This window comes from Danio rerio, chromosome 13 (genome assembly GCF_052040795.2).
Source record: "Danio rerio strain M-AB ecotype USA chromosome 13, GRCz13ab, whole genome shotgun sequence".
Taxonomy (NCBI): Eukaryota; Metazoa; Chordata; class Actinopteri; order Cypriniformes; family Danionidae; genus Danio; species Danio rerio.
In genome coordinates this window covers 41377370-41403013 of record NC_141033.1, presented here as the reverse complement: position 1 = coordinate 41403013, position 25644 = coordinate 41377370, and the positions used below count along the sequence as shown (strand labels likewise).

Here is a 25644-nt window from a genome sequence, read left to right as displayed (position 1 = left end):
ATGATGTGTTTTGAAAACTAAAACCAGAATCTTAAATTGAATATGATAAATGATTGTAATGTTCATTTCATTGATATGCTTTGTTATCTGGTTATGCATTTTTTTGCTATTGCTCATGAGAGTTAGAAATTAATCCCTTGATTAAAAACGTGGTATTTCTATTAGTATCACACCATGACAAGGTGAACTGTTTCACAGCAGAAGGTGATATGGATGAATGTTTAGAACTGAGACCCTTCGAATGAGTTACATCCAAAGATGCTTTCCTTAGCCACACCGCTAATTAGCCAAACAGACACTCCTGACAGATACAATTTAAATTTTTATTGTATTTCTAATTGCAGCAGATTGATTCCGGGTGCCTTGAATTGCTCTAGAGTTTGATGCATGCGTTTTACCGTGAGAACGGTAGAAGTCTGGTGTTTCTATCATGGTACGAAAGAGTTTGAACCCTTTAAAAGCTTTATACAGATGCTCCAAACAATAAGAAATGCTTTAATCACTGTTAAGGAGTATAACAATGATTGACAATGAATCAATGGTTGGATGATGCAAGGTAAATTGCAGTGAGAGCGTGAGAGTTTATCAGAAGATGAGCAGCTCTGATCCACTGAAGTCATGGACCGAATCCCTCACAGTAATCTGGAAAAAGTGCAGCAATCCAAAAATTAAGGTTTGAAAAGCACAAGAACAGCTGGCAAAATCAGCCGTGGGGCTCATGAAACAATAACAATAACCATTTTCATCCCATTATGTTTTTTTATTTTGAAATGTTGTGGCTGCTCAGTGTTTTTTTTTCTCTCTCATCTCCTGCTGTTAAAAAAAAATAAATGTGTGTTTTTGCTCGACAGAAAAGCACTCAGCCGTCTTTCTCACATGTTTATCTTTTGAAATCAAGGCATTTATCAAACGAACACACACATGTGCACGTTTGACTGATGTGTGCGGAGCATGTTTACATGTTCGGGAGGGAAATGAGCTTTTTGTCCTGCGTGACCGTGGACAGAATGATGGATCATTTTTTTGCCACTCTTGGAAGGTCGTTGTGAGCCATTCTGGTGTGATTTCAGTGTTGGAGATAGTCTGTATCACTTCAGGCCCACTCGTTAACATGGAGAAGGCATAATTTATGCTTGTGTCAATGTAAACTACACAAAAAGTTGATTACCTTAACTTACTTCCATATATCGATTAAATGATTAAAAAAAAATTGTTTCAAATATTCCTACTCTAATCAACTCTACATGTTAACGTTTTTGTGGAAGTTTTTTTTTGGTTTCTAGGAGTCTAGAAAATGTAAAGACACTGATTTTACTGTTGATGCGTATTCGATTTAATAATCAAATATTGAACAACAATCGATTGAACAACAATCTACTTACATCAGTCATAATGGTTTATATTTATTGCTTTAAATTACTGGCTGAAAACATACTTGTCACAAAAATTAACACCTGAACTTATATCAGTGTGATAACAAATGCCTTAACTGACCAAAACCATGTTTAGGGAATTTTATTGCAAGTGTAATTCATTGTTTTATTTGGACTCGAGTTCAATTCAGTTTAATTCATCTTTATTTCTTTAGCGCTTTTACAATGTAGATTGTGTCAAAGCAGCTTCACATAGTAAATTGAAATAGTGTCAGTTCAGTCTTCAGTGTTGCAGTTTAGTTCAGTTCAGTGTGGTTTGTTTTCACTGCTGAAAGTTCAAACACTAAAGAGCAAATCCATCGATGCGCAACTCCATGGGTCCCGGACCATGCAAGCCAGTGGCTACTGCGGCGAGGAAAAAACTTCACCTATTGGCGAAAGTGAAGAATTAAAAAACCTTGAGAGAAACCAGGCTCAGTTGGGCACGACCATTTCTAAAGTCCTATTTGTTAACATGGAGAGGCCGGGGTTTATGAGTTGAGTGCTATATCTTTAGTTCGTTTATGCTTGTGTCAATGTGTACTACACAAAAAGTTGATTACCTTAACTTACTCCCATATATCAATTAAATGATTGAAATGATTAAATGAAAAATGATTATTTCATATATCTGTACACTAATCAACTTTACATGTTAAAGTTCATGTGGAAGTTTTATTGGTTTCTAGTAGTCTAGAAAGTGTAAGGACACTTATTTTACTGTTGATGCTTTTTCCATTTAGTAATCGAATATTGATTTTGCTCTCAAAATCAACAACAATCTACTTACATCAGTCATAATGGCCCATTTATATAGCATCAAATTACTGGCTAATAACATATTTGTCACAAAAATGAACACCTGAAGCTATATTAGTGTGATAAAAAGTGCCTTAATCGACCAAAACCATCTTTCGGGAAATTTTAATGCAAGTGTAAATATTTTTTTGATTTGGACTCAAGTCCTATTTGTTAACATGGAGAAGGCGGGAATTTTAAGTTGAGTGCTATATCATAGTTCATTTATACTTGTGTCAATTTGTACTACACAAAAAAAGTTGATTCAGATATTTAATGAAGCCCATTGATAGAACTGATGTGAAAGGATAATTTTTTTTTTTTTTTGTCGCAATAACGACTTAAAATCTCAAAATAACGAGTTATTATATTGAAATAGAGTCTTGAAATTCTGACTTGATAATACATAGTATTTATGGTAATACAGTCATAATATAGTGAGTTAATATATTCAAATAATGACTTAATAATATTAAAATAATGATCAGAATAGTTAATATATACTATATACTAGTTACTATCTCGATATAGTAAGTTATTGTTGAACTATTGAGTTAATGTCTTAATGAGTATCAAAGTAACAGGTTAATATCTTAAAGTTGTTTCAATTTGGAGAAAAGACATTGTGTGATATGGTTACGTCTGTTGTATTCCAGATTTGTGTGTGTGTGTGTGTGTGTGTGTTTCCAGGTACAGCTTTTTTAATCTACTTCAATCATGTATATAAACAGATCTGCAGGTGATACGTTTTCCGAACAAAAGACCAATTGTTTTTTTCATATCGCTTGTATATCAACTGAGTAACCTACATTAGAAGTGAAGACGACAATTTACAGGGTCACAAAAGTGTGTGTGATCCACTTCAAGGCTGAAATAGGCCAAGCCGACGATTTGAATTCACTGCATGACAGGGAAAGAGAGGAATCAACAAAATCTCTTTCTCTGCCTGTCACAGTCTGTTACATAAACTCCTGCAATATCAGTGATCTTTGCTCCTATAATTTGATTATTTCAGCTTGTCTGCGCTTTTGGGCTTACCGCTCATCATGTGGGAGTTTTATTGGTTTCTAGGAGTCTAGAAAGTGACACTGATTTTACTGTTGATTTGTATTCCTTTTAGGCAAGGTAAAACAACATCAAAATCAAACATTGATTCTGCTCTGGAATCAAACAACAATCTCCTTATGTCAATCACAACTGTCAATCATAATGACAGTTTTTAGTTTTCATGTTTTTATAATATGAAATTACTGGCTAGAAACATATTTTTCACAAAATCGAACACCTGAACCTCTATCAGCATTATAACAAGTGCCTTAATTGACCAAAACGAAGTTTTAATGCAAGTGTAATTAATTTAACATTCGTTAACATGGAGAAGGCGGGTATTATTATTTTGAGCTATATGTTTAGTTAATTTTTGCTTGTACTAATGTGTACTGTACAAAACATTGATTTAGATATGTATTGAAGCCTTTGATAGAACTTATATAATATAATCTAAATTATATTTAATGAACTGACGATATCTTTTTTTGTCTCAATGTCTCAAAACAAGTTATTATATTATGTTAATATCTTTAAATTATGACTTAATATATTGAAATAATGAGTTATGTTGAAATTACTTGTTAATATCGCGAAATAGCAAGTTATTGTTGAAATTATTTTTGTTGAAGTTAACGACTTAATGAGTTAGGTAAAAATAATGAGTTAATATCTCAAAGTACCAACTTATGTCAAAATAACAAGAAATTACTAGAAGTAACAAAGAGAAAATAACAAATAACATTTCTTTCTTTTTTTCACATAACTACCAAGTTTTTATTTTATTTATTTATTTATTTATTTATTTATTTATTTATTTATTTATTTATTTATTTATTTAGTTAGTGCTTCTGTACCTTTGAAATATTGTAAATAAAAAAATAAAACCTATGATTATTCATTCATTCAAATAGAATAGAAAATGTTATTATTAAATGTCTGATGTAATGTTGGTTTCTTTAAAACTAAAGATTTTTTTTTTTAAATAACAAATTTTTATAGAAAAAAATATCTGTACTATTTCTGATAACTACTTACTCACTGATCCTATGATTTTTGTAAATGAAAAAAATAATTAATTATTTAGATAATAAAAACAAAAGAAGAAAAAAACACTTTTATAAAAACACATTTATAAATACTTAAATGATGAAATACAGAAAAATATATATAGAAAAAAGTCAAATATGGAAAATGAATTCGACAACAAACATAAAACTGATTGCATGGGTCTGAATTATTCTTTTAAAAACTGAAATAATAAAGGGTTTAAAGCTATTTCAGCTTATCAATCAGATCTTTTCAATCTTATGCAACCTTGAAAGTTTTGGCTTTTTGACACACCTTATTTATTCACAAAGAGGTTATTTATTTTTTATTTTTCTTATTTTTTAATCAGTGATTCTGTACACTTGCCTTACTGTAAAAAGAAAAATAAAGCCTTCCATAGAAAATTTATTAATAAATGCCTGACGTTATGTTGGTTTTTTAAAAACCAAACAAAACAATTTTAGCAATAACTATTTTTTTTATTTTTTTTTAGAAAAAATATCCGTACCATTTCATATAACTACTTATTCTATGGTCTTATGATTTTTGTATGTGAACAAAATAATTAATTAATTAATTACAAAAACAACAGAAGCATTCAAATAAATAAAAACAGTCATAAATACATAAATTATTAAATACAGAAAATTCTGTAAAGAAAATAGTAAAATATTGGAAATGAATTCGAGAAACATAAAACTAATTGCATTGGTCATTTATTATTCTTTTAAAAACTGTAATAATAAAAGTTTAAAGCTATTCAAGCCTATTCATTAGACCTTTTTAATCTCATGCAACCTTGACATTTTTTTACTTTTTGACACCACATTATGATGGCAAAGAAAAATGTCATCATAAAAGAGGCATGGGTCATCATTTCTACAAATTGCAATTTTAATATAATCATTTAACTGGACACACAAAAAACGAGTGCCACATCAGTGACCCTGTGACATCTAAACAGCTCGTTTTAATCCACTGCATTTAATGGGTATGAACTCCATGTGTCTAACTCCATCTTTTCTCTTCCACAGCTCTGTACTCCATCATTCTGTTCTGCGTCTTCCTCTGGATCCCCTTTGTCTATTTCTACTACGAGGAGAAAGATGAAGACAACAACAACAAGTGCTTGGTAAACCTGACACTCCTTCCTTTCCATCTCCTACATCCGTGCGCTCTAAAAAAGATCAGCCTCACGCAGATAATTCACTCGCAGAATGAAAAACTAGAGTCGTGTTAAGCTATTTGTAGTCAATAAATAGTGTGTGCTGTACTAGTATGTAAAGCAAGGCGCGCTGTCTGCCGTTGAAAAAGTTAGCATTAATCATATCAACAGAAAATGCCCTTGAGGTATTGCTAAGTGATATTTGCCTGATTACAGTTATGGCAGTTCATTTATAACAACCCAGGCGAGTTCACCCAGACTCCATCTGCAAGACGTTTTGACTGCAGCGAGGTGATAAACTGATCAAAAACACACCCTACGCGCTTTAATGCGGCTCATTTCAAATGTCAGATATTATTCTCTAAAGACGTCACACAGCGATGTGCAACATTACATGCTGATCTGCTTCCTCTTCCGTCTTCTGGAAGTTTGGATCTCTTTTGAAACTTTACACTCCTCCTCCTTCTTTTGAAACAGTCTGAAGTGGCTTCGTTCCAAAAACTATCGAGCATCCTACGTAGGCAGCTTTTTTGTCTTTGGTGTTGTCCTGAAAGGTAGGCTGGATGATTATGGTGCTTTGCATAAATTCTTTATGGATAATGCAATCCTATAATGCATTGTCACAGACTTTTGTTTCGAAGCGCCATCTAATATGATGGGTAAACCAAGAGAATGCTATGTTAATGCTATATCACCTTATGATATACACTCACCGGCCACTTTATTAGGTACACCTTTCCAACTGCTCGTTAACGCAAATTTCGAAATCAGCCAATCACACGGCAGCAACTCAATGCATTTAGGCATGTAGACATGGTCAAGACAATCTGCTGCAGTTCAAACTGAGCATCAGAATGGGGAAGAAAAATGATTTAAGTAACTTTGACCATGGCATGGTTGTTGATGCCACATGGGCTGGTCTGAGTATTTTAGAAACTGCTAATCTACTAGGATTTTCATGCATAACCATCTCCAGGGTTTACAGAGAATGATACAAAAGAGAGAAAATATCCAGTGAGCTGCTGTTCTGTGGTGCAAATGCCTTGTTGATGCCAGAGGTCAGAGGAGAATGGCCAGACTGGAGCTGATTGAAAAGAAAAAGTAACTCAAATAACCAAAACCGAGGTGTGCAGAAGAGCATCTCTAAACCACAACAGGTAGAACCTTGAGTCGGATGGGCTACAGCAGCAGAAGACCACACCGGGTGCCACTACTGTTAGCTAAGACCTAAAACCTGAGGCTACATTTTGCACAGGCTAACCAGAATTGGACATAGAATATTGGAAAAACGTTGCCTGGTCTGATGAGTCCTGATTTCTTTTGCGACATTTGGATGGCAAAGTCAGAATTTGGTGTCAACAACATGAAAGCACAGACCCATACTGCCTTGTATCAATGGTTCAGGCTGGTGATGGTGGTGTAATGGTGTGGGGGATATTTTCTTGGCATACTTTGGGCACATTAGTACCAATTGAGCATCCGCAGCCTACCTGAGTATTGTTGCTGACCATGTCCATCCCTTTATAACTACAGTGTATCCATCTTCTGATGGCTACTTCCAGCAGGATAACCATGTCATAAACCATGTCATAAAGTGTGAATCATTATAGACTGGTTTCTTGAACATGACAATGAGTTCACTGTATTCAAATGGCCTTCACAGTCTCCAGATTTCATTCCAATAGAGCACCTTTGGGATGTGGTGGAACAGGAGATTTTCATCATGGATGTGCAACCAACAAATCTCCAGCAACTGTGTTGAGAAATATTTCCAGGACCTTGTTGAATCTATGCCACAAAGGATTAAGGCAGTTCCGAATCCAAAAGGGGTCAAAACCGGTACTAGTAAGGTGTACCGAATCAAGTGACCAATGAGTGTATAATATAATATAATATAATATAATATAATATAATATAATATGATATGATATGATATGATATGATTCTGTATCAGCCATTATTTCTGTATCAGTTCATCCCAATTATATATTAAGCGTTCTCTGGTTTACTAGATCTTTTTGTGCATCATATATTCTACTTTTAGTTTAGCATATTTTACATAAGTAATTACATACATTAGAGTATCAACAAACTAAAGCCAAACTATTAAACTCTGCTCTTTATATCTTAAATGTAGAATGTTCCAAATCAGGCAATTTTATGTAGGGATTGGCACCACAATTTTGCCCGATAACATTTTTTCCTTTTTCCAAATGAGGAAGAAAAATGGGTGAAAATATGAGCTGAAAAAAGCTATGCTATGCCTCAGCTGTTATTAGAGACTCTCTTAGGTTTTATATAATGACTGTTCTTCGTAAATTCTATGTAGAATGGTACAAATCAGTCGCTTTTAAATAGGGATGCATTCAATTTTTGCCCAATAATGCCATGTTTTTTTCATCTATGCAAGAAAAATGACACTCACACACAACAGTCACTTTTAAGTAGAGATGCACCAAATTCTCAGCCGATAAGAGCAGTAAAAAAGGCTGAGAAGCGGCTTTCACACTGGACATGGGAAGTGCTGCGCTATGAAACTCATTCATTTTAATAGCTTGCACCACACAAGTCCAGTTTGTTGCTGCACCAACAAAAGACCAACAAAACTCAATATTCTGCTCATGTGCATGTATGCTTATCTATTCCGCACAGGCTCACTAGAAATTCAAAGTCCACTTAAATAACACAAAGACAGGGCATTTCTATGTAGTAGTGTTACAATTTTACAGCAAAAAAAAATGTGGTTATTTTACTAGTTTGTGTGTGTATTTGTTTTAAATCAGTATACATTTAATTATTGATTTCAATTTTAAAAGTCTTACAAATTACTTTGCATTATTTAATAAAATAACACATAATTATCACAAAGAAAATTTCAGTTTTGGTTTCATCCAGAATTTTTGGTATCATTTTTGGGCCAGAACTTTCATTTCCATGCATCCCTACTTTAAAGGTTTTGTTAGGTCACTGCATTAGCTCAGTAGGCTTTGAAACGAAGCCACAATTCCTCCATCAGAGAATCAACTTGGTACACTGTGTTCCTGACTGTTAAGTGCTTCAAATATGTAATTATACTCCAGCCCAAAGCCCCTCTCCACATGAAGCATAATTTATCACGAATTGATGACTTGATGAATACAGTCTGATAAACCTGTTTTTTTTTTTTCTCTCATTACAGCAAGTGAAAAATGCACTGAAGTACACAATAGGATTTGTGATTGTGTGTTCCGCGCTGCTTTTGATTGGGTAAGTGTGCTTTGTGGGATTATACTATTCTGTGTGTGTGTGTGTGTGTTTGTGTTTGTGTTTGTGTGTGTGTGTGTGTGTGTGTGTGTGTGTGTGTGTGTGTGTGTGTGTGTGTGTGTGTGTGTGTGTGTGCGTGTGCGTGTGCGTGTGCGCGTATGCGTGTGTATATGTGTATGTGTGGAGAGGTCGATGTGAGTTTTATTATATCATTCAGTCCTCATCTTGAACCTCCATCTGGGTACAGCAGGTGTGAGAATGCGGTGGATGTGAAGCATTTTGGTGGACAAAACGCATAATGACAAGTATTTGCAGGTTTTGTATGAAGGAATTGCTGAACAGTCTCAAAATCCATACAGCCATTATTAGTTTAACAGTGATGTCTGCATGGCGAGCGCATCAATACTGATAATATGAGATTTCTGGGCTGGTTAGGACACAAAGACTGTAGAATGATTTTGGAAGGATCACATGACACTGCAAACTTGAGTAATGACTGCGTCAAGATTTTAAAATAGAAAACATTTTTAAAGACCCCCTATTATGCATTATAAAAGGTCATATTTTTGTTTTGGGGGGTCTCCAACAACAGGCTGATGTGCATGAAAGGTCAAAAAACACTTTCATTGTCATATAATATGCATTTATTTTAACCTAATTATCCCAACTACTCCAATATTATCTGTTCAGCGAATCATTTGTTCCCAGACCCCTCCTTAGTGCAATGCTAATCTACGTTGATTGACCCATTAACGCAGTCTATTGCGATTGGTCAACTTCGTTCAGCACGAGACTGAGATAAACACCCACCACGGCTTATCAACAGTGTTGAAGTATTCAGAGTGCAGAGTATATGTGTGAGCACTGCAGTTTAACACCAGCATATTGCTCTCTTCTTAACCATGACACACATTCAGTATTAATCCACACTGTGGCAAAAGCTGAACCATTTTAAAACTTGACCACTGCATGTGTGTAGGAACAGATAATGGTGGCCATAGCAACGACAAACAGCAAAGGATTGCGAGCACACAAACGCATTTAAATCAGTAAACAAATTGGCATGTACCACATTTTCAACGTGATTTAAGACGCAATATGAGAACATAAAGAACTAACAGATATACTACAAGCCGTGTGTAGCGATTACAAGTATTAAGACACAATTAAATACATATTTTGCAAGCTAGAGAAAACAAGGAGGCAAACATTTTAATCATGCTTACTGATACTTGTGAAATGGAGGAAGAAACTGATCCATGAACTGTGTACTGATAAAGTTCTTGTCAAGCTCTGTCAAAGTCCCCTACATGAATATTCTTTTTTGATTCTTCCTTAAACAAATGGCCGACGGATGCAGGTTTACTCATCAATGTTCACTCATCTTCGGTTATGTTCAGTCCCACACACACCCGCACTCTGCTAGCATTTAAAGGGAAAGGCTCGTTCACGTTTTACCGCGTCTGGTTCAGAACATATTTGGTATTGTTTTGTTTTGATGTTAATACAAACAGGCAAGAGATCCAAGCATCCAAAAGATCTAAAAATTTAAAATATTTCATCATCCTAGTACAAATTTTCTTATTGCTATAACATAAATTTGCTAGAATAAAGTATTTCAGTGTAACCATATAAATGTAATGAATGTAATATAACCTGCAAAAAGTGGTTAGAAGTATCCCAATATTGCTAAAAAACTGCTGACTTAGCAATGCTGGAGAAAAACACAAAATTGGCAGGAAAAAAAGTAGAAAGTATATCTCATTCATTCATTCATTTATTTATTTAATTTTCGGCTTAGTCCCTTTATTGATCTGGGATGATCACAGCGGAATGAACCGCCAACTTATCCAGCATGTTTTTACGCAGCGGATGCCCTTTCAGCCGCAACCCATCACTGGGAAACATCCAATCCCACTCATTCACACACATACACTATGGACAATTTAGCTTACAAAATTTACCTGTAACACATGTCTTTGAACTGTGAGGGAACCCAAAGCACCCGAAGGAAACCCACGCGAATGCAGGGAGAACATGCAAACTCCACACAGAAACGCCAACTGACCCTGCCGAGGCCCGAACCAGTATCCTTCCTTGCTTTAAGGTGACAGCACTACCTACTACGCCACCATGTTGCCAGAAAGTTTATCTGTAAGACACAAATTTTTTTAATGACCTACTTTGTTTTTCCATACTTTACATGGCGTGGACATTAGAATAAATCATATTGCTAGAATATATTTAAAGCAGGGGTACCTAAACTTTTTTTTATGAAGGGCCAAAAGCCAAACTTAATTGAGGCTGGGGGATCGAGGTAAATGTAGTTGCCATGGTGGAATGCCGAATTTATTTAATAATATTTAAAAATTACTATAAAACATTGCTGTATACTAACTAATACAGTATTTTTTATATTTTACAATGAGCTTACTACAGTAAAAATCTCGTTCATAACAGAATTGCATTAGTTTTTGCCTTGATTTGCTTCTGCATAGTCCTTTATCTGTTGAGTGACAGTATTTACATTTTGACAACATTGTATTCAAACATTTAATTCAGTTAGTTTTTTTTTAGCTCAGAGATAATACTAACAAAAAAGGTTACGTCAAATTAGATGTGATGATCTCTGTTTTAAAGGCATTCGCACCAATCCCCTTCATTATTCTCACACTCCTCTCAGTTGGGATGGTGGGCCAAATCAAAGGTTACAGTGGGTCGACTTTGGCCCGCGGGCCCTACTTTGGGCATCTCTTATTTAAAGTATCATGCTTTTGCACAGCAATGAACCAAATTCCATGCTCAAAATATAAAGCCTGAAGGCAAAGTCAAATTATCTGGCATCTCTAAACCTGACAACTGTCAAGACCTTGAACATTTAGGTTTTTTTTGTCAAACCATGTAGCAATTTCTTATCCAATTGTTAACTGAACTAAAAACCCAACATGCAGTCTGAATGTGTACAGATACATGCTGTGGTTTTGTCCCGTTTAACCTCAAGTTGATACTTTTTGTTCTCAGCAGTGCTCGTACAGCATAAACATAATGGATTTTCTTTTCCACTGCAAGAATAACACGTCTGCTCACCAGGTCATATAATTTAATGTGCTCTCAACCATTAAATAGTGTTCCTGTGGGGCAGGATACCTTCATCACACCTTCATGTCGTATAGACCCGGTGGGATGGGTTACTTTGATCGCGGAATGGGAAGAGGGACACGCGGCGGAGCGAATTTGAAAGTGGGGATGGCACTTCGGACAGAAGCAATTTGGTGTTCATTTTACCTTTTGAACCAGTGCAGTGTTTTACCAGGAGTATTGTGTCTCAGAGTTCCTGATGTGGGAGGACATGATGGCTTTTTCCATCTTTTTTTTTTTCGGAGTCCCTGCGTTTGTGATTGTTCATCTGGAGAGTGACTTCTTTTTGTTTGCCTGTTTTGATTGGTCTGCGCTAAAGATGGGTCTTATAAATGAAGAGCTGACCCTTTCCACTCTCTGTAGTCCCATTCAATTGCTCGTACTGGTGGAAATGTCTTGAGAGGTATAAGTGCACTCTATCAGAGGTCTAAGACACATGGGTTCTGTCCCAAATGGATGCCGTCATATGGACCCGCAGTCACATGGCCTTTACTCGTGGGCCCTGTCAAGTCCATGAGACCGTAGAGTTTGTCATTTGTCATTTTAGGTTTGTGAAGAGGGCTCAAGAGTACATTTGACACAGATACTCACTCAACGGATGCTTTTGGTGTGTTAGCCTGCAGTTGACCATATGCATGTGATTTGATGTACAAATTTAAAGAAATGGATTAAGGGACAGTTCACCCTTATCTTGTTTTAACTATTTTTTATTTATTTAAAAAATAATAATAATATTAATTTATTAATTAATTAATTAATTTTTTTATTTAATATACTTTAATTAATTATTTTTTATGATTATTTTTTCATTTGATTTTTCTTCTTATTTATTTATTAATTAATTAATTTAATTATTTTATTTTATATTTATTTAATGTAATTTAATTATTTATTTTATTAAAATTTATTTTAATTATTAATTAATTAAATTGTTTATTGATTTAATATTTTTTTATTATTTATTTAATTTTTATTTATTTAATTTTATCTATTTTTTTATTACACATATTGTTTATTTTATTTTTATTTATTAAATTTTATGTAATTAAATTATTTATTTTAATTTAATTAGTAATTTTATTTTTATTTATTTAATTTAACAAATGATTTTTTTTTTACATTTTTATTTAACATAATTTAATTATTTATTTTATTTTAATTAATTAGATTATTTATTTATTTATTTATTTATTTATTTATTTATTTATTTATTTATTTATGTTGAACAACACAAGCAAAGTTATATATCAAAGAATGTTGGACTCCCATAGTGTTTCTCATATTTTTATCAGTAGTTACCAACATTCGTTAATATGTTTGCTTTTGTGTTTAACGGAAAAAAAAATCTAACACAAGTAAATCATATCAGAATTTTTATTCTTGGACTATGCTTGTTGGAAAGCTTCTGGTAAAATGTCACTTTGTTGGTGTAACTGTGTTGTTTTTTTGTTGTTGTTTTTTTTGAGTTATCAATCAATGAGGTTTAGTGTTGTCACGATACTGGAATTCGGTACCAATCGGATACTGAAATTTTAAAAACGTCCATTTCCCGCTGACATTTGAGCACTGTTGAACATGTTCTTAAAAAGCACTAATTTTCCATTGTGTTCACATGCTCACCAGAAATTACTGTGATTGGCAATAAAGGTCATACGTTGTACAGATCCAGCGACATGGGGAATCCCACCGTCTTTAAATTTATTTCAAACTATTTTCATGCCTAAATTAAATGAAAGCACAGAAAAGATTCACATTTAAGTGCAAGAGGCGTCCCACGGTGGTTCAGTGTTATGGATTGTGCATAGGGAGGATCGGTGTAGCGACTTTCCAACTGCCGTTATTGTTGGTAGAGTGAGCAAGTTTTTAACGCGTAAAGTCAGAGTCCGCAGGCAAAATAGATGTAAATAAAAATGTCTTTATTTTCTAATCAACACAATTACTTCATCACTTTTCCTTAATCTATATGCACTTCTCTGTTGACTTAAGTTATACGTTGAGTTGAATTGCGCTACGGTACAGTCAAAAACTGTGTGCTTCCTACCAACACTCTCTTCCTCAATGCAGTGAAGCCACAGTTATATACTCTCCTACTGACACCTTGTGGCCAATATACAATGTATGGCTCCTACAGTCGGCTTTTTGATGTTTATTGCCACCCTTCATAGAAAGATAAAAAAATGGAAGAAATACGGGAAAATACCTTTACGGGATGATAGCGGGATAGAATTGTAAACTACGGGAGAATCCTGGGAAAAATGGGAGGGTTACAGATACAATCAAAATTATATTCAAGTACTTGTTTGATTTATATTTATATTTTATTTTCAAAACTTTATTTATAAGTTCATACGGTAACTACCAATGATAATTAATGATAATTCAAGTGTGCAAACAATAGCCTATTCCACATAGCCTACGAGTATGAAATAAGTAAATGAGACAATTCTCTTCTTTTTTTGTTTTTGGGCAACTATTTAATTAAAACTTGCTTCTGATGGTGTTTTGGAGCTTAATTGGTGACGACAAATGTCAGGAAAAGCAGGTACAGAGGTCAGATGTGTATTAAGTGTTTGAGCCTGTGTACCTTTGCATAAACCCTCAAAGAGTCCTTGGTGGATTTATGAATCTGCGTCCTGCTGCGTGTACGTTTTACAACATAATTTACTGACACCCTTAAAAGATGACATTTTCATGCACGACGCAGCTTTTCTGATGTGACACGTCAATTGAACTCCCTCAGATTATGCTGAATGATGTGGCTGCATTTAAAATGAAAGTGACCCTATTTTGCCATCATTTGCATCTATTGCTAATTTGAATGCAATCCTTTTATATTTTGATGCTGCTGAGTGGATGTTAACAGTAGGTATTATGTGTGTCCTTTAGTGCTTCATGATTATTATGTCATATATTGAGGTTGTGATTTGAGCTGCAGTGAAGTCCGATGAATAAACTTATACAATGGGAATTATTACATACATTATACATTTAATATTGTATCTATTTATTTAGTATTTTTTATAATATAAACAGCATTTGGATTTTAAATGATTTTATAACCCCTTGAGATGTACCATCCTGTTTTTGAGGGTCCCACAGTTTAGTACAATCACATAATAACAATAAAAGAAACATAAAATGTAAGTTTATTATATAGGAATAACTATAAATAAAATGATTATTATCAATAATAATATTAATAATAATAATAATAATAATAATAATAATAATAATAATAATAATAATAACAACAACAACAACAACAACAACAACAATAATAATAATAATAATAATAATAATAATAATAATAATAATAATAATTGATATAAATATAAAAGTATATGAAATAATAATAATAATAATAATAATAATAATAATAATAATAATAATTGATATAAATATAAAATAATATAAAATATAATATGATAATAATAATAAAAATGATAATAATCTTAAGTATTTTTAAAAATATTATTAATAATAATTGATATAAATATAAAATATGAAATTATGATGATGGTAATAATATTTTTAAAAATAATAATAATAGTAATAATAATAGTAATAATAATAATTGACATAAATATAAAATATTATAAAATTATGATAATAATAATAGTAATAATAATATTAATTATTATTTTTTATTGTTATTACTAATAATAATTGCTATAAATAAAAATAATATGAATTTATAATATAATAATAATATTAATAATTGATATAAATATAAGATTTGAAATGTTGATAATAATAATAATAATAATAATAATAATAATAATAATAATAGTAGTAAAAATAGTGATTATTATTATTATTATATGAAACTATGTTAATAAAAAATAGTAATAACAATAACAATAATAATAATAATAATAATAATAATAATAATAATAATAATAATAATAATAATAATAATAATAATAAATATGTTATTTAAAATAGAAAAATAATAGTAGAAAAAAATAAATATTAAGTAACTACTTCTTTAGAAGTACTTCTTTCTGTTCTTCAAGGTTGTATATTATATACCACTTTAGCATTTTTAATTTGCAGGTTTTGTAAATTAACCTGATGTGTTATTATCATCAGTATTTCTCTAAAAAAATGTTTGATCCGATAAAAAAAGTTTCTTTTAAGGTATAGTTGATTCACATACAGTTCATGGAATTGATAGAGACTGAACCCTTATGGTTAAAACATGGGATTTTTTTTTTCAACCAGCTGTAGCCGGAGGTATTTGCTTATGCAATCTCAGCCTGTGAGTGATGTTCTTCTCATTGGAGACGACTGCTTTTCTTACTGTAGCAGATATTTGCTCTGAATGTGAACATACTGCTTTAAAAGCTTGTGGCGATAAGTCACATAGGCAGTATACATGAATCTCTTCACTGTAGTTCACAGTAAACATGCATTTGTACCACCAGCAGCAGATATAAAATATATACAGTTTATTACACCTAAATATACCCAGAAAATTTATTTTTAAGTAAAGGTACACTGCATGGCTTTTTTTGTAAACTTTTTTTGTATTTTTTAAAATTTAATTATTTATTTTTACTTTTACACTGTGGCTCAGTGGTTAGCACTGTCGCCTCACAGCAAGAAGGCCGCTAGTTTGAGTTCCGGCTGGGCCAGTTGGCATTTCTGTGTAAAATTTGCATGTTTTCATTGTGTTTGTGTGGGTTTTCTCCGGGCGCTCCGGTTTCCCACACAGTCCAAAGACATGCGGTACAGGTGAATTGGATGAACTAAATTGGCCGTAATGAATGAGTGTGAATGTGAGAGTGTATGGGTGTTTTCCAGTAATAGGTTGCAGCTGAAAGGGTGTCCGCTGCGAAAAGCATATGCTGGAATAGTTGGTAGTTCATTTCGCCGTGGCAACCTCTGATAAATCAGAGACTCAGCCGATGGAAAATGAACGAATGAATGAATACTTCTGGTGTTTTAAAGTGATGTGTTCTCACTTAAAATTAAATAGCCAGCCAATTTGGTCTTCCTAAAGGTGGTTGTCCATCATGGAGGAGTTCATATTTATTAGCTGAAGGTTAATCAAAATATAGTAATTCATTAATGTCGTAATTCCTAAAAAACAAAACAAAAAACAAAAAAAAGTGTTTTATTTTCTAAAAAAAAGATTTTATGTTAATAAATTATGTAAAGCACATAAATATACTTGTACATTATGTCATATAATAAGTCTTGTTGTTACAAATAATGGTATTTAAATCATATATTAAATATAATATTTGATATAAATGCAATGATATGTAGCAGACCAAGTACAAAAAATATATATTTTTTTATCAGATACTTCAGTTTACAAAACAGTTTTGTTAACAATTTGATCAGTTTAATTGAGGAGTTGTGTCTATGTTGCCATGTTTTGTGAAAGACTAACATAATACAGTAATTTGCTGTGTGTGTGTGTGTGTGTGTGTGTGTGTGTGTGTGTGTGTGTGTGTGTGTGTGCGCGTGTGTGTGCATGTGCGCACGTGCGCCTGTGTGCGCGTGCACATGCGTGTGCGTGTGGCTACTGAGTTTCAGATAAAGGCTTTAAAATGATTACAGAATATTTCAGTTTCAATTAAATGCTGTAATGTTTTTTTTAATATGTCACAGTACAAAACTGTTATTGTAATTGTTATAGAATTTACACTATTAACATTTTCCTGCACTGAAAAAAAAAAAAAATTCTAAGATAATTCTTTGGATCAACTATTTTTATTATAAGTTAAGTGGTTGTAAACAATTTATTCAGGCTGAATTTAAACAAATAAATTAAGTTGAACACTATTAAATATAATTTCTTTAAATTCAACGCATATACATTTTTTTGCATCCATTTTTTCAGATATCCTTCTTTTCAGTGTGTCGTTTTGATCAAACTAATCCATAAGAGACTTAAAAAATGTTAGAAATCTTCTAACCTCAGACTTGTATACACTACTTAATAATTGTTGACATTATGATTGAGAAATATGAACTTGTGTTTCAGAACGTTTGTTCCTTTGGCATCTCCACCCAACCAGAACTCCACTCAATGGCAGAAGGTGCAGTATCTGTTTGAAGAGCTGGGCAGCAGCCGTAAGTACCTTTAAGGCCTCTTTAAGTGAAATTGCAGCTCAGGTTTACTGACACTTGCAAAGAAAACGGCAAAAAGAGCTTTGTTGAAGCTTTCCAGGGCCACAACAGCAGAACGACAGGTGCTTTTAAGAGCGAGCGACGGATGCTGCCGAGGTGATGTGTGGGTTTGGCAGTGCTGACATTTAGCCTCGTCAATGTCAACAGACCTCATTGTGCCACCTAAATTTGCTGTCTAGAAAAAAAAAGGAAAGGCCCTGCTGCTTTTGACGTGTCAATCAGGACTTCCATTTGAGGCAGGAGTGGCAGGACCAGGTTTGCACCTGCGCAAAAAGAAAAGAAAAAAAAAATATTATATATATATATATAAAGTATTCAGACCCCCTTAAATGTTTTACTACTGCTTTCACATGTTTGTTCACATGTTATATTGCCGTCATTAGCAAAGATCATTTAAGTTCTTTTTTTTCATTAATGTACACACAGCACCCTATGTTGATAGAAAACAACAACTCAATTAAGCATTTCTGGAGAGACCTAAAAATGGCTGTCCACCAATATTTATCTTCCAACCAGACAGAACTGGAGAGGATCTGCAAGGAGGAAAGGCAGAGGATCCCCAAATCCAGGTCTGAAAAACTTGTTGCCCATTTCCCAAAAAGACTCATGGCTGGATTACATCAAAAGGGTGTGTTTTTACTAAATACTGAGCAAAGGGTCTGAATTCCTCGGACCATGTGATATTTCAGTTTTTCTTTTTTAATAAATCTGCAACAATGTCAATAATTCTGTGTTTTTTCTGCCAATATGGTGTGTTGTGTGTACATTAATGAGAAAACAATGAACACAAATTTTTTTGCTGCATAACAAAAAATGAAAAAATTAAGGGAGTCTTAATATTTTCTGTATCCACTGCATATAATTCATATGTGGCCATTAACATCCTTATTTTTGTAGGCCTTTAAATCATAAAAACATAAAATTAAAATAAATATTACTTAAATTACAATAAAATATGAAAAACATTTCAGTATAAAAGTAATTTGGTTAACACATTTTAAAAAGTTTAACTTAAAATATTAAAATGATGTAAACTTTCATTTTGATTTTGTTAACTTGAATTGCTAGTAACTAAAGTGAAGCAACCTAAACTAAACCGCTGAAAAAGTTGTTTCTTATATAATATAAATTAAAAAAAAAAAATTGAGAATAAAATCAACATTAAAAGAAGAATAAAAAAAGTGTGTATTTCATATAGAAAACTAATTTCAGCTTTGTTCGAAACAATGACTGTAATAAAATAGGGACGACGTAACAGTGCCTTTTCCCTCAAGACGGGCACAAACTGTCGCAAAACACTGCTAAAATTGGAGCCTGGGCCTGCGTAAAAGGACTACCGGATGGAGCCAGAGGCGGAGCTGTGGAATCAAGCTTCCAACCAGCTTCCTTCCACGCCCCATTTTTCTAGCATAAAATTACTGGCTAAAAACCCACTATTTACAAAAATGAAGATCTCCACCTATATCAGCTTGATAACCAGTGCCTTAATTGACCAAAACCATCTTTCTGGACATTTTAGTGCAAGTGGAATTCATTTTTTTATTTAATTTTTATTTTTTACACGTATTATTCATTAACATATTGGTGGTAAGCTTTAGGACTTGCACTGCAGCCAGCCCCCAGGGGGCGATCTAACGGCCGGGAGAATCACTCAAAAGTAGGAGTATGGCACACTTGGTTCTATAACCATAACCTAGTTTAACTGGTAATATAACTACAGCCAAATCTGAATGAAAGCTAAAATAATAACAACAACTACAACAACGATAATGCATTTTTCATTTTCATTTTTCTTTATAGAGAGATTGTCCAGTGGGAGATGACTCTGTTAAAGTCTCTTTGAGTATTTTCATGTCAACATTTCTCGAGAGCTTTCCTTTAATATTATCATATTCCACAGACTCATTTGAAGGTCACAAATAAAGTCACATGTCCCTTTTTCCCTCTTCTAACACGAGTCATTTTAATGCTACGGTTTGTTTTTCTCCAAGAGAGCCCATGTGAGTGGCCAACATCATGGTGTTCCTTCAGAGAAGTTCCCTTGTTAGGTTTGCCCGTGACTTTGGCTTCACTCTCCCTTGAAGACCCTCAAGCTGGCAGGAACGGAGCCACTAAAGAACCCAACCTAATCCAATAATAGCCCGGAGTGAGACTGTGACTTTCGGAGACAGTGTCTGATTCCTCGGAGGGGGTTTTAGAGCTGTCATTGCCCCTTCCCAGCAGCCTCGGCCTAATGAATAGAAATCGAGCACAAGGAACATCAGAAAAGGGCTCCTGTTGAAACAGGCTTGTTTGTCAAAATCTGCAGGTTGACGGTTGTGGTACCATTCTCCTCATCCCCACTCCATGCTTAAAATTAATAACCAGGCTCTGTGCGCAGGAAAAAGCAGGGCTATGATGTCCCTGACAAGCCTTGGCTGCGGAAAGAGCACCTTGAACCAAAGCAAGGCTAGATGATGAATTCCAGCTTGTAAAGTTGTCAAAAGTATTGATTATCCAATATGTATCAATGCTGAAATGATCCAATCTTGCATTTTTACAGAATTGATACCTGCAAAGTTGCCAAGTCTGCTTTTAATAGTCAACGTAGGCCGTCTTTTTTGTTGATCTGCATTAGAAAAATCAAAAATTAATCACTTATTTTTAATATGGTTGATATTTTTATTTGGTGTTCGGGTGGGCAATATGGGAGATTCACTGCTTTTTTCCTCCAATGAATCGACTGTAACTTTAAATTCACCACTTATAGACATTCAGTGCAGTAATGTAAGATATGTGTCATCAACCATCCTCTCAAAATATCAAAGTGATTCAATTATTTATTGTAAAAAGACATATGACAAGGTACATTCCTATTTTGTTATTAATCCTTGCTATTATTAATAGTGGTCATCTCTCCACTCTCCAATACTTTTGTTTGACACATAACACATAACATGTGTTGTTATGTTGAATGGGATGTAACATTAAGCGAGTTTCTGCTGGTGCTGGGTGAAAAAAAAAGAAAACACAACATATGGGTATGTGAAACAAAAAAACAATTTATTAAACTATAATGTTAAACAATGAGTGTATGAATTCAGAGTGTAATTTCAATAACCGAATCAAACGAAAAACAAGAGTGTTTCCAAAACAAAGAAATAAATATGACAAAACAATCTAATTAAACCACAACGCACTAAACTTCCTAACCAAAGAAAACTGCAGAAACAAAACCATAATCTTCAGCATATGCGATGCTTAACTAACCTACTAAACTATTCAAAACATAATTACAAGTGTGGCAACTCCTCCATAAATTAACTAACACAAAAATACTATTCTGTTCAGAATTACAAGAGTTCTCTTAAAGTACACACTGTTAGCAATCAGCAAAACAAGAGCTTATCTGATAATCCAATTCTTATAAATACCGTTTGACTTCCTAATAATCGTGTAAATTGAACAGCACAAACTTATCTAAACAATCAAGCACGTAAACGAGAAACCAACTAAACAACAACAAAAATAATACAAACACAAATGAACAGGCCGGTCAACACAAGTGAGGAGTTCAGTGTAGAATCAGGAGCTCCCCCAGACAGCGCAAGCGAACACCTTTTAAACGCTCCCGATTGGTGCGCTGAGTGGTGTCATAATGATGATTGACAGCCTTCTCGACCAATGGTCGCACTCATAGGGCAGGACAGAGTACGCAACAGAAAACAGAAGAGAAAGCAAAACAGAAATCAAACACAAAACATACTGTATGTGGAATGTAACGCAAGTCATTGGATATTAGTAGATTGAACTGATTTATCAGGGGTTGCCACAGCGGAATAAACCGCCAATTACGCTGGCATATATATATATATATATATATATATATATATATATATATTTATATATATATATATATATATATATATATATATATATATATATATATATATATATATATATATATACATACATACACATACATACGTTGCACCTGGAAGGGCATCAGCCACATTATTTATATTAAAAAAACAAAATAATATATATATATATATATATATATATATATATATATATATATATATATATATATATATATATATATATAATTTTTTTTTTTTTTTTTTTTTTTTTTATAAAATAATGTGGCTGATGCCCTTCCAGGTGCAACCTACAGTAGCACTGGCATAACTCATGCACACAACACACACACACACACACACACACACACACACACACACACACACACACACACACTTATATACAACCTATACCTTTATTTTTTGGACTGTGGGGGAAACTGGAAACCCAAACGAGCACTGGGAGAACATGCAAACTCCACAGACAAATGCCACCTGGCCCAGCCGGAACTCGAATTAGTGACCTTCTTGCTGTGAGTTGACAACGCCTACCAATGAGCCACCATGCCGCCCCTGTTCAGTTGACTTTATTGGTACCCGTAGGTAGATCCTTTTTGCAGCAAAGTTTGGTGTTTGATACAAACAATTAAATCAGAAATATATATACCCAAATATACACGTATAATAAAAGAATGTGGATATAAAATACATATAAAAGGGTACTTTATAAAAATAAAATGTTCTCAGAGCGACAATAGATCATGGAATAAAGCTATTGCTGTAACGTTTTGTCCTACTAAAAAGAATCTGAAACCTTTAACCCGAAGGGAGTAAGTTTAACTCCTCAGACAGAGGATGAGAGCCACAGCTACTAATGTTCTGGGCAATCCGTTAAAGCTGCCTACTATACAGGGATTCAATACTGAGCTGTGATTCACCAATCCACCTACTAGACCACCTAATAATCTGGTTCAGTCTAGTTTTTAAGTGACAGACTTCTAAACCATACCATCAGAGCGAAAGATAGAATAGACTCAAAAAAAGCGTGATAAAAAAACAGTAACTATATTGGGGCCAATGTGAAAATGTTTTCTTTTGTTTTGTTACAATTCAATTCAATATTTTGTTTTTACTTGTAAAAAATTATTTCTGCTTTTGTCATCCAAACTTTAAAGGCCACTTTATACTTCTGCGTCGAGTCTATGCAGTAGATCTGGCGTACAGTTGCACAGTTACATACCCGATTTGGCTCAACAACGTTTCTCTGACACATTTTTGGAAATTTTGTTTCCATCCATCTATTTTATGCACATTATTTGTTGATGGAAATGCCAAGATGTGCATACATTTTGAAAATGAAATATAATGAAACATGAAATATAACATAACAGATTAGGATAAGCGTTTTATTCGATAAGAAAAAATGTGCATGAAGTATAATGGAAACACTTTTAATGAACAAATTCCAGTATGCAAATTAAAAGTCATGTGATTTTGTTATAAGAGATTGTGTGATAATAAAAATGTGTGTGAATGGACAAACCAAGTGGCTGACCGCATTGTAAAACATCTGAAATGATGTTTTGGTCATTCTAAAATGCTGTAACTATTTCAGTATTAGTGTTATTATGTTATTTATTACATCCAGAATAGTCAAAGGCATCTGTGTTCTGATTCTCATGTCTTCAAATGCCACCACGTGTTCATTGCGTGTTAGCATTGTCTTCTGAGGTGCAAGTCATTTGTTAGATAAAAAAAGAGTCATACAGCTTCTCCTACCACAGCAAATTCAGTTTTTCCTTTTAATATTTGGCGCCGGTTAATCAGGAGGTGTCGATTTTGTTCTCTCTGAGTCATTAGATGAAAATATTACTTTATTCATACATCTTTTGCCCATAATTTAATTAGCATTTTTAGATAAACACAGCTTCAAACTCAGTCCTTTTTCTTTTAATTAAAATAAAGACAATCAAGGAAGACATTTCTAGTGACATCAGCCTAAACCTGCTCTCATCATTAGCATTAATCAAAAATCGCTGTTAGTTCTACCTGCAGAATGTTAACCGCCATTATTTTTGCTAGCGAAAATCGTTTCCAATTCCAATATTTTTCAAGGTATCTTATTAAAGTTATACGTTCTAGTTCCGTAACAATATTACCACCCAATGTCATCCACAGTTGTCTGCTACCCTTCCCACACATATGCAGTGGTTCAGTTGGCAGTTCCCTCGAGTGAAACAGGCATAAAACGTAAACTGAATGCAATACCCGGTTCCCCATTAGCGGGTAGGACTGAGGCGAGAGAGCGAGGGAGCGTGCAGAAGGGTAGACAGCTGGAGATCTGATCTTATCACAGACATAGGCTCGAAAAGAAAAAAAGAAAAGTCTCCACTTAATTATGCAGCGAAGGCCCGGACCCAGAATCCACTCAGACAGCTCTTGTTCTCTGATTTACCTTCCTGCTGAGCTGAATGTGTTTTACAGAGAGTCACATTTCAAATTGGAAGTATAGCGTGACGCGCTGTGACGAGGAGGCATCAGCTATCAGCCATCTATGCTGAATGTAATTTGGATTTGATGACATAATTTTGCATACATAGTGCCAGTCGGTAATGACTGCCAGAATGTAGTGGAGTAGGAAATCCAGCGTCTAGATTTTAGGAGGGTTTGCACATTGCACGGTTTTGGAAATGACAGGTGATATATTGGTACAAGGTTGTTCACCCAAAATTTAAAATGTGCTCATTAATTACTCATCCCCAGGCCATCCATGATGTAATTTCTTTCAGAACATTAAACCATGTTTTTAGCTGAAATCCTGGTACTTGGTGATTTATATAAAGCAAATCAATGGTTAGCTGTACAAAAAATATATAATAATAAAAAAATATTAAATATTATATATATATATATATATACTATTGCAGTATAGACGTTTTTCTTAGAACGCAAAATTACCCATTATGCTTTGTGTGTATGCGCAAGGAGAATGCTAAGAACTTCCGGTTGGCAGCTGATGCGTATAAACAGTCACATTTGGACAGCTTTGAAATGATAGTTTTGATCTATTTTATCTGCTTTTATCATCTTTGAACTAATACTGTTGTTGATCAGCGCCACCTCCTGGACTGAGCATTTTAAAAAATGTGATCTAATAGCATGGAAAAACAACTGCTGTGAGGCATTTTTCCCCTCGTTGTCAAACGGCATCTTGTGCCATTTAAATGAAGCCTCGTCATCGCTAACGTCAACAGTTTCTCTTTCTTTCAAATATATAACCAACCCAAACAAATGTAATTGTCCAAAATGTTTGACACACGTAGCCTACTGTACTGTCCCACTGACACACTGATTTAATAACTGTGTCAAAGTGAAAATATAGGCTATAGTTATTTCGAAATGACAGAAAAACACAAACCGTGGTGAATACAATACACTAAGTGAAACGTAAAGGGCTCGTGATAAGAATGATCACCAAATCAGCCAGCAGAGTATCAGTAACAGACTTTTTGTAAATTGCATGACTTACAAATCTGTTAAGTTTCATGACAGTAATCTGGTTTGCTCTATAATGCTGTGAAGTATTGCACGCGTGTGTGTGTTGAAGAGCCGCTGAGCTAACAGCTGACAGGCCGGGGAAACACACACTGTGTTTCTGACAGCAGACACGTGAACTAGGAGAACGTTTTTCTCTCGCGCTTGAACCACATCTGCAACAATATAACGGCTTTAATATATGTCTAAATTATGTCACAAAAACACTCCATAATCCATTAAAAACGCGATTAAAACCCATTTTCGGAGCACA

General features: G+C 33.8%; 1 protein-coding gene across 1 annotated transcript in view; it reads left to right on the top strand.

Moving 5' to 3' along the window:
* lmbrd1 (LMBR1 domain containing 1) overlaps positions 1-25644 on the top strand; it is a 172495-nt gene that overhangs the window by 57426 nt on the left and 89425 nt on the right. Inside the window, 3 exon segments of the mRNA NM_001008612.1 lie at positions 5342-5439; positions 8651-8718; positions 17852-17940. Coding sequence (NP_001008612.1) covers positions 5342-5439; positions 8651-8718; positions 17852-17940 — 255 coding nt within the window.